At 40.1% G+C, this 10,595-nt stretch overlaps 1 protein-coding gene across 1 annotated transcript; it reads right to left on the bottom strand.

The window, feature by feature from the left end:
* Positions 1–392: 392 nt before the first annotated feature.
* Positions 393–6,298, bottom strand: irx2a (iroquois homeobox 2a). Its single transcript, XM_047356543.1, has 3 exons — positions 5,709–6,298; positions 4,144–4,549; positions 393–3,585 (listed from the first exon to the last, which is right to left on the bottom strand). Exons 1-3 carry the CDS (start codon positions 5,946–5,948, stop codon positions 2,732–2,734), a joined length of 1,500 nt encoding a protein of 499 aa, XP_047212499.1. The 5' UTR covers positions 5,949–6,298; the 3' UTR covers positions 393–2,731.
* Positions 6,299–10,595: the final 4,297 nt, after the last annotated feature.

The following is a 10,595-nucleotide window of genomic DNA, read 5'->3' on the forward strand; positions in this document are numbered from 1 at the left end:
AGGCCCCGCTGGGAGCCCATAATGCCCCCGATGTGTCCCCTTGGCTGTATATTAATCACAGTGAAAAAATAAATGTGCGGCAGGGCATGAGTGGGGAGAGGAAAAGCGGAGCGAGAGAGAGAGAAAGGGAAAAAATGTAATAAGTATGTCGTTTATCCCCATCACGGTCGTGAATATTTGACCGAGGGAGGAGAATGAGGCCCTAAAAGAAAATGATTGACCATATAGAAAGAATAGATTGTGCAATCTGTGAAAACTCATAATAGTTATGAATGGCGAGCGTCATCAAGCGTTTCCCATCTGTGCTGGACTGACAAAATAAAAGAGCACGGAGTGAGGAGAATTTTAAAAGTGTGTATTATATGAATAAAATAAAGAATCTCAAAAATGGATTTTATAGTTGGGAAAAGGAGTTTAATATTTTCTCATTCCGAATAATAGATATAACACCCCACCTTTTTATTATATGTACAGTTGTATAAATTAGTAAAAGTACTCCTGATAACAAGATTTTGTTTTTCCCCCAAAGAAAAACAGCCAATAATATATATATATATATTCATATTTATATTTACAAAACAAACAGAAGATGTCAGTTTTCCATTTCTGCAATACAACTTGCATAAATTATAGGCATCGTTCCGCTGTTGTTTAAAAAAATAAATATCAAATGTAGGCTACTCCACTCTGAGGTCCTTTAAAGTTCACTTCAGATCAGCTCAGCGTCCTAAGAATCCTCCTCCCTTTCTGCTCCAAGTACATTTTCTAGGCCATAGGTTTTTGTTTTTTTTTCACACACAGATGTACAACAAAACATAATATATCGTGGCAAATAAGCAAACAAGAGGAACCTGAGAAATAACATGTTAATCACATATAATTGGAGATGATGAATAATGATAAGGAAATCTTACAATGCAATGTAATGCGCCAGACTGAAGATCTAAGTCTGTGAGGGGCTTAGCAGCAGCAGCTTTCATTTCCAAGAAAATATGGTGGCACTAGATCAGGTTTGGAGTAAAAGGTTATGAAGGTTAAAGCGTGAGACTAAGAAGGTTGGAGCCTTTTTTCCATGTTTTATACTCTGAGCAATTGTGACACCTACCTGCAGAGTATGGAAAAATATATTAAAAAACAGAATCCCGCATTATGTCCTAGGAAAACGTGTCAGACTGCGTCAGTAAGAAAAATCAAACAAAATAAAATTGCAAGTGCTTATTGTAACTGCTACACTAATAAAAAAATGACTGTAGCAGCAGTACATGTGAAAGGTAAGCAACCACCACAACCATCTACACTATAAAAGTGAATTTTGGAGGAAATTATACATTAGCCATTGAAAGTTCAAATTTAAGCAGCCATATTATTGTGTAAATATAATGTTTTCACTACTTTATTTGGGTAAGAAATCCTTCCAAAATATCTTATTTGACTTCAACGAAACTATTAGCTATTCTCATTTGTTGCTTCTGGCAGAGAATGGTTTGCATGGGATTTATAAAAGCTGATATTTTCATAACTGTCGCAAGGCTTGTGGTTTAGAACGTTTAAAGAGTTTGAGTTTGCATCCAGTTTTAACTAGTTTAGGAACAGCACTAATGCTAAAGTTGAACTTGCTAGCAAGCTGAGATTCCTTACCCTGAGGTAGTCCTTGCCAATGAACAGCACGCCTCATCTGTGTTTGTCAGGGAGAAGGCTTACATTCCATTGTGTTAGAATAGATTTTAAAAGTTTAATATTTTCTGTCTTGTTTAATTAATGGGAAGACACACCAGATGAACAAATTTTAATAACTAATTAAAAATGCATTTGAGTATGTATTTATTTCTTTATGTTTTAGCTGTTGGAAATTTCTGTTTTTAATGATATTGAAGCATACTCATAAACACATTACAAAGTCAACCCAAACAAAAATTAATCCTGTTACACCATTTTTATTGGGTTAACTAACAGTTTTTTGTTTTTTTTTTTATGTGTGTGACATTTGAAGTTGTGAAGTTGCACCAAGACTGAGCAGTGAGCTAATTTGTTTGCATTTGGTTGACCCTGTGTAATTATAATTATCCTAAGCTGAAAGATAAGGTTTGAAGCCCACTGTGCCCACACACACTCACTCTCAGTCACCCTCTCTCATTACGCACAAAGACAACAATAAAATAGATTTCCTGCTCAAAACTATGGCAACATTTTCTGCTTAATGGATTTAAAATGTTCCTGTGTGAGAGTGGTTGGCCTATTTTGAGATCTGTCCTTCACTAATGTACATGTATGATTTGTGCATGTTAATTTTCTGTTTCTACCGATTTTGAAGGCAACAATGTCGTCTTGTTCTTATAAGAAAAAGATATCTATATTTTTAAAGATTAAAATTGTAAATGCAATGCACTGGACATTCATGAGTGCTTATGAATATTTTTTTCTTAAAAAGGTTTTGTAATTTTTACTTTCTCTTGATATAACCAGTCTCTATAAAGAAATACAGATATATTAATGTTGTTAAATGTCGCTTATTCCAGATTCACTCTTACAACTGATCGATGTATTTGTTGCAAGGCAGAGTGCCCCCACCATGTGAAAGCGATGACACAAAAAAGTGATCAAAAGTTGGTTGGTTTGCATTTAAAACATTTTAACCGGTGGCGCAATCTTCATCTACTGCTGATGTGAAATACAATTCTAAAAGATATAAAAAAAGATCTTTAGGTTTTTATTTCAGTTACAGTTCCCCTCATTACGTACCTTTCTTTGCTTCTGTATTTGTCGCTCTGAAATGTTGCTGCTCGACTGCAACAATCTGGTGTGGGTTATTTTTAACGAGGGGGGAGTCTGGCCTAAGTTTAGGTTCCGCGCCAGCCTCCGCAGCCCGGTGAGAGGAACCCAGACTCTCGCTCGCAGCCGCGGCGGCAGCGGCCGCGGCCGCGGCAGCTGCCAGACTCACTCCGGAGGAGTTAGTGTACCGCAGGATCCCTTGACCCTGCAGGGGGCTAAAGTTGCCGTAGTTTGTGTAATTGCTATAAAAGGGAGAGGTGTAATAAATAGGCCTTCCAAGGATGGAGGGGGCCGGGTAAAGGGAGGGGGAAGTGGCAGTCGGTGAAGTGGTCGGGGGAGTGAGAACTCCGCCGCTGGAGGAGGTGCAGTTCGGTTGCCCCTGTAGCTGATGCTGCTTTTGGTCCGAGGTAGCAATTTCGGCCAGAGACCACAGTTTGGGCTTGGCCGCAAGATTCTGAGGCGCCCCGGATGAATTAGGCCTGCTGTCCAGACACGAAGACAATTTACTAGCGTTGCTGTTTATGAGACTCCTGGCCAAATCTTCCCGTTGAAGGTGGTGGAGATGATGGAGATGGTGGTGGTGGTGCTGATGATGGTGATGGGTTAGCACCGGAGCTTCCACACCCATCAGAGGCGAGGACGTGACTGGTTTGGGCGAGAGCTGCTCGCGGCGGTCGTGGCTCCGGTCCACGCCGTCTTCGGCGCACTTATCCGCTGTTTGGTCGGAGTTTACCTCGGACACGCAGCCGACCTTTTCCCCGTCAGACTCGGCAGAACACGAGTGGTCCGTCAGGGTGTCGACGTGCAAGCTGATGCCTGAGACGAGAGGAGAAAGTTGGAATAATTAGAAAAAAAAAACAAAAAACAATGAAAAATAAAAATGATGAATTATACAGATATATATGTACGGTAATAAAAATGTTTAGAAAATCAGATATATGAACTGTAGAGAACTTTTCGGTGAAGTTCAAAGTAAGAATTAAAACGCAATTGTTAATGATTTATATTGGTTTAACAAGTTGGTTTTTGTTAAAAAATATATATTTTTTTAATATAATGACAAGAAGCCTGTGGTCCCCTTCCAACATAATAACATGAGGGGATTGACATTGGCTGTCAAGTTTTATTTAGGCCACTCATGAGTTGCGGTAGCATCTAATTTGTCTCCAACCCTTACTTAATAATTCCATGTGATTTTTATTTTTATTTCTTTATTCTTATGTAAAATACCGTTAATAATCTACAGTCATAAATCAACATGGTAAGGGGTGGGGATGGGGTGGGGGTAGGTTGGGGGCGCAACCCCCTCCCCGTGTACAAGCCTCAATAGTTAATTTGATCACGGGCTCTGCGTGTTGCCACATCATACCCCACCTTCGTCCTCCGCAGAAGCCTCGCTGTTATCCAGGGTTTTGTCAGAGTGCTCCGCCTCCTTCCTCTCCCCGTCTCCGTCCTCCTCGTCCTCGTCCTCGCTCTTGCTGCGGGGCGCCCAGGTCATCTTGTTCTCCTTTTTGAGCCTCCTCCTGGCGTTCGCGAACCAGGTGGAGACCTGCGTCAGGGTCATCTTAGTGATGATGGCCAGCATGATCTTCTCCCCTTTCGTCGGGTACGGGTTCTTCCTGTGCTCCTGCAGCCAGGCCTTCAAGGTGGCCGTGGCGTCCCTGGTGGCGTTTTTGCGGTAAGCCGGGTCGTTGAGCTGGTAGGGGTATCCTGGACTCCCGTACGGATGGTAGCTCAGCGCTCCGGCCATCCCCGTCGTGTGCGCGTCATAAGGAGAAGACTTGAGGGGGGAAAAAAGTTGGAAAAAAGTCACGTTTACAATAAGTGACGTTTCCAGCCGGGTAAACAAAAAAAAAATATATATATATATAAGTGCCTTTATATATATATCTATATATATATATATATATATATATATATATATATATAATTTAAAATATTACTAAAGTGTTATCACCTTTTAATAATAAAACTCAAAATAAGCCAGCATATAATCAGTATGTCACATGTTTTATTTTAATTAACTGAATTTTAGAAAATTTTTTGGTCTTGCTTTAAAAAATAGAAGAACAAAATGTGCAATCATTAGTCAAAAAGCCGTGCGTAAAAGCAGGCCGCAAAAAAGCCATGATTTAATGCTGAAGTGATGGTTATCGGATTAGCTAATAACAGAGCTCTTGTTAATGCAGCAGTTAAGATAACATAAAGAAATTTTTAATTTTGCTTAATCACCCGTTAACTTACTGATTTCCATTAAGTGAAAGCATTTTTTCCTGTTTTTTTTTTTTTTTTACTTTTTGTTTTGTTTGGTTGTCGCTGCCCCAGTGGGTTGACACATTTTCTCCTTGCAGCATTGCAAATCCCATTAACAAATCCCTTGATATGCATCCCCCCCCCCACCCCCCAAAAAACGCTTGAAGTGGCCCTGTGACATGATAACTGCGAGTCATGCTTTTCACCTTATTGTGATCATTTGAGAAAAAACATCGGTGACTCTAACTCTTTTTTTTTTTTTTTTTTTTTTTTTAAGAAACAAAAACACTTTCATTTTTTATACGCATGTTATAAATATTTGCAGTCTTTAACAGTGTAAACTTGTCACTATAAATCTATTTCGTACAACACTACAGGCTCCGCAGCGAGAGTTAAACGGTGGTCAAGCCATTCCAATCTTCAGTTCATGCCTTAAAATCCTATTTAAGTGGAGGGGGTGAAAGACTTTGAAAGTAAGGGCCCCTTCCAGGAGACCACTTCATATGAATTCATAGCTCTCAATGGAAAAGTTCCGCAGCAACCTATACTGATTCGAAAAAAAACATATAAAAACAAACGTTGTAAAGCGCCTGGAGATCAGCTCAAGACTGTGCGCATGTACATAGTTTACAAACGCCGAAATCCACCACTTTATAATTGGGAGTAACATACATGAGATCATTTACCATGTAGGAGGGGAATCCCGTCGCAGGATCCGTGGAGTATGACAGCGGACTTGAGAAGCCCGCACCAGCCGAAGCAGAGAAAGCAGCCGAGCCGGGATAGGGGCTGAAGGCTGAGCCGGAGGACGACCTCGCCAAGTCCTCATTCCGCGGAGCAGCCAGCGCAGAGGCCCCGTAAGCCGGACACGAATAAAGAGCCAGAGAGCCTGGGGGCTGGTAGAGATAACCCTGAGGATAGGACATTGGTGAGCGGAGCAGAGTTCGCTGATTCCCCCCAAAAAAAGCAGTAGTGGAAAAAGAAAGACGCGCACAAGGCGGCGGAAAACAGCGGTTGAAATATAAACAATCAACTCAATAATCAGCCGTGCATACAGTCATCAAACAGTGAAAGTAAAAAAAGGCCTCCCTCCACAGCCCCCTTACTGGGAAAAAGCCCCCGAAAGATCTGTTAAAGTGCCCACATAGAGGTAATGTGGCATGCGTCTTGATCCCCTAGCGTCCGATGTTTTTAGTGCGCGGCGCTATGTAGTGAGGAGGGAAGGAGCCAGTTGAGTTTCAGACACACACAGAGCATTGGGGGGGAAACTGGAGCTGTCACTCCGGCTCATCTGAATATCCCATCCCCGCCCCTTTTATCCAGGATAGAAATGGAGCCTCGGAACAAAACCAACACTTCATACGGGAAGGAGAAGGTTCTATATCAAACTAGAAAGGACACAATTTCATTTTTATTTGCTTGTTTCTGAACCTCATAAACATATTGAATACATCCCATGGCTTGTTTTGGATAGATGAACAACTCCAGAACATCCGCTCAGTGCTGCTTTTTTGCTTTTATTTTATTTATGTATTTGTTTTTGGGGGGGGGGGGGGGGCAAACTTTCTAATTATTGCTATAAATTTTGCATAATACAAATACAATGAAGCCGCAGAAGACCAACCGACTTAATGTTAATTAATTTAAAAAAAAGAATTTCTGTAAAATTCTTCACACTTCACACACACCAAACCGGAAGGGAAACAGAACACGTCGAAGAGTGCAATATAACATGGCTCCTCACATGTAGGTGCTCATTTAATCAAGAACGTAGCCTCTGTGGTCACCGATCTGTGTGCGCGCACCTCTAGCAGAGCGCGCACCTCTGGAATATAGAGCGCGCTCCGGCCTGCTGGAGGCGCATTTAGCTCCTCAAGTCCCGCCACTTGCTGCGTCTCAACAACATCATCTCCTTGTTACAACATTCCATTCATCAATTGCTATAAAGCTTTTGGTAGTGGGTAATTGTCGGTTAATGAAGGGATCTCGAGCACCCCTCCCCCCCCCCCACCCCACCCCACCCCTTAAACCAAACAGAAACACTTGCCAGGGCGCACTTTCCTTGAGTGCCTGTGTCAGTGAATGTAGGTGCATTAGTGAAGCAGTTTGCCAGTTCACACAAGAGTTTAGGCACTCACCGGTATATTGTCGCTGCTGTGTCTTTTTTATCCTATTGGAAGTGTCTGCAGGCAATGCGTTGGCCTAAAAGTGTAATTCCTTACATTGCTTACTATGACCAATTTTGAAAAAAATAAAAATAAAAACGATAAACGAGTGTTAACATTTGTTAAAACGGTCTAATTTTCAAGCGCTCATTTTGATAGCTGATACAACTCATGATATGTGAATTCCGCATGAATTCCTTCTTCCGGTGCAAGTTTTGGTATTATGATGCACTGTAGTTGGGATGACTAGTGAAAAGCTTTAAATAAATTTATATACACTATTTACAAGAATATCTCGTTTTTATAAGGCCGGTTGCAAGTTTGCACATATTGCAACCCCAATAAATAAATTAATTAATTAATTTAATCAAAACAACAAAAAATCCATTAGCAATGCAAAAAAAAAAAAAATAATAATAATAATAAATACTTGAAGTTGAAATTAATGTCCCTTATTTTAATACTCGGTCTAAGGGGCGTTTCAAGTCAGCTAACTTAATTTTTTATATGCAAGTACACGAAAGCATGAATTTACAGATTATTGGATTGTTTTGAAATCATAAGGGATTTATTTAAAAAAAGGGACATACATTTCAAGTTTTCCAGAACAACATGTCTAAATCAACCTCCTGAAATTATTCTCTATCCTTTGCTTTTGATGGGCAACCTCAAGATAATAAGTAGCCTCTGTCTGGCCACCCCTCACAAAACTTTTTAGAGGCCCCCCTCAGTCAATTGATGAACATGTTTAAAAAAATCCATTAGTTACAGCAAATTATTTGACACAGAAATCTGGTTATGATTAGGCACTTGATATTATAAATAAAAGGTAGTGTTAATATTTTAGGGCCACCATAACAAAACAAAAATCCTTACTCTGAGTTTCTTCCATATTTGCAGCAGAAGAAAGTGCAGAGTGTTCATCATATGTTGGTTTTTTTAATAGGTTGTCTGCTCTGAAAAGACTGCTTTGTATTTTCTAACGTACATATTTATGTGTTTCTCCGTTTCAGGCAGCACTAATCAATCCCAGAAGATTAAACGCTCACTCCCCCAAAATAGATCGGTCAAGATGTGGACGAGCGGGAGTACTGGTTGATCCACACCAGGGGGCACTGTCTCCTCTACACACAGGCATGGTGTAACATTCCCATTTTTCTGTACACCAGTGAGTGATTATGCACATGCATGCATTGTCTATCGAAAAGCCTAGATGAGCAAACACATATAATAATGGGAGCATACTCATGCAGATTGTAAATGTGTGCACACATTAAAATTGCCATTGTAAAAGTGCACCTGTTGGCCTGTTAAAGCACACTTTAGGTTTGTGTGGGGGTGTCTGTTAAACTCCAGACTTGTGCATTCCAGGTCTCAGTTTCAGACAGATTGCAACTCCAAATATATATCAGCCTGTTGGAGATATAGGAGATGGGAGCCAAGAGATCGACGGACCAACAGAAAGACGAGGCAAATAGAGAGAATGAGCCAGAAAGACGGGATGGTAAAGACAACAAAGTGGACACATGGAAAGAGGTCAGACAAGGAAAAATATGCACACCTTTCTGTGAGAGGTTATCACAGTTTTAGACAAAATCAGCTGTAAAAGTGACTGAATATCATTTCAGTTCAGTTAAAGATTAATATTAAAGCAATTGGTGGAAAGTTTGAAATGTTAATTGATTTACTAAATTAAAGTGTAAAAGAAAATTTTCCTTAGTTAGTTTTTCCTAAGCTGATATTTTGAATAAAATATCAAAGTTTGATAAATAACTGGTTGTTGTTGCCCCTTAAAGTTTGAATGATAAACATACAGTAATTCCGATTCCTCTTCACACTCACTATAAACCAAACCAGTTTTAGTGATAAAAAACAAGTCTTCTTTCATAAACAGACTGAAGCAATTATTTAGTTTTTCATATTACCCACAACATAATTAATCACTAAATATTAAGGACATATCACAGTTTGCTTGTATTGCATCTACTCTTTGGGATTTGCAAATCTACTTTAAACTGTTGATTTATGGAATATTTTCATTAATTTTAAGGCAATGGATGTTCTCTTAATTTAATTCTGACTAACAAAATCATTGAAAAGGTGGTTTATCAAGAAATTATTCCCTTTTAAAAAATAAAAAAAATATATCTTCTTTACTTTCTAGTCATGTTTTTGAACACATCACTGAACAGGTTTTTAATAACACAAATTTTGACAGTAATGCATCTGGAACTGGAATGTGTTAGTAGTACAGGATCCCAGTGCTGTGTTTGACACAGTTAATCCCGCCATACTGACTGATAGACCGGAAGAATGGGTGGGATTGGTAGATTGGTTCCGATCTTATTCGGCAACTATAAATCGAAACAAAAATAAAAAGACATGCGGAGTTCTTCAAGGCTCCATTCTCAGGCTACTTTTATTCAATGTCAATTGTAACTGCTCCCCCATATCCTGCCATGCCTTTGTTTTTTTAAAAATCTAGTGGAGAAAATATGAAGAGAAGTCAGATGCATATTTGTGCTGCAGTTTTGCAAGCACCACCAGCAGAATGAAAAAGAATGCTAGTATCATACCAAGAAGACCCATGTCCATTCAGCAGGCCTCACTTCTACATTGCGGCTAGGAACTGTGCATTAACTTTGCCAAGCATTTATTATCTTGACTAATTTGGACTCATTTAAAATATTTTACATTAAAAGAAGTGTTGTACTCACTTTTGTTCATGTAATCTTGCATCAATTGAAAAAGTATGTATTATGATCTAACAGCGCCGACTCTCCTGAATTCAAAAACTCCCAAAGGGCTCAATGTTTTATTCTCCGTGGGCTGGCAAAGGAATGTTCAGTATCTCAAACTTGCAGAAAAGCACGGCACATGTGTGTGCTGTGTGCTTGTGTTTGTACGTGGGCGTTCACAAGAAAGCTGAAAAACTGCATTGTGATCTTTTATTGCTCAACTTAGCCATGCTGACTTTGACCTCCGGTGATCAAAGCAACTCCCAAAAACTTTTGAGATCAGTGTAAAAAAAACACAATGCTGCAGAACAAGACTTTGTGTATCTTTCAGTACATCACACGTGCTGCATTTTGATGCACTGCTGCAGTTCATCCTCTCCCCTCGTTTGGGTTTGTCAAGTAAATCTCTTTGGTGTGATTTCTTTGTACATCGGGGGAGGGGTCAGTAAGGGAAGGGGGCTGAGGGGTTGGGTGGCAGACTGGCGACAGGCCGTCGTCTCTCTCCCCGCCTGGCATCTGCCCACTGCTGCCAACCCTCTTCTAATCAGCAGCCGTCCATGTGCTTGGCAGCCGAGGGTTTGAAATCAGCCCCTCGCCCCAAGTTAAAAACCGTAAGCCCTATCACTTTGTAACCGGTACCTTTAGGGCGACTGAAGCTAGGGTGCCTCTG

The sequence above is a fragment of the Girardinichthys multiradiatus genome, chromosome 3 (genome assembly GCF_021462225.1).
Source record: "Girardinichthys multiradiatus isolate DD_20200921_A chromosome 3, DD_fGirMul_XY1, whole genome shotgun sequence".
In the NCBI taxonomy this organism is placed as follows: domain Eukaryota; kingdom Metazoa; phylum Chordata; class Actinopteri; order Cyprinodontiformes; family Goodeidae; genus Girardinichthys; species Girardinichthys multiradiatus.

What these genes read in the sequence shown, in the direction of transcription:
- irx2a (XM_047356543.1), bottom strand. Translation starts at nt 5,948, where the DNA reads ATGTCCTATCCTCAGGGTTATCTCTACCAGCCCCCAGGCTCTCTGGCT. An exon ending in CGGGATTCCCCTCCTACATG is followed by an intron (nt 4,550 to 5,708) that starts GTAAATGATCTC and finishes TCCCCCCTCAAG; the next exon opens with TCTTCTCCTTATGACGCGCA. An exon ending in GGCTTCTGCGGAGGACGAAG is followed by an intron (nt 3,586 to 4,143) that starts GTGGGGTATGAT and finishes CTCTCGTCTCAG; the next exon opens with GCATCAGCTTGCACGTCGAC.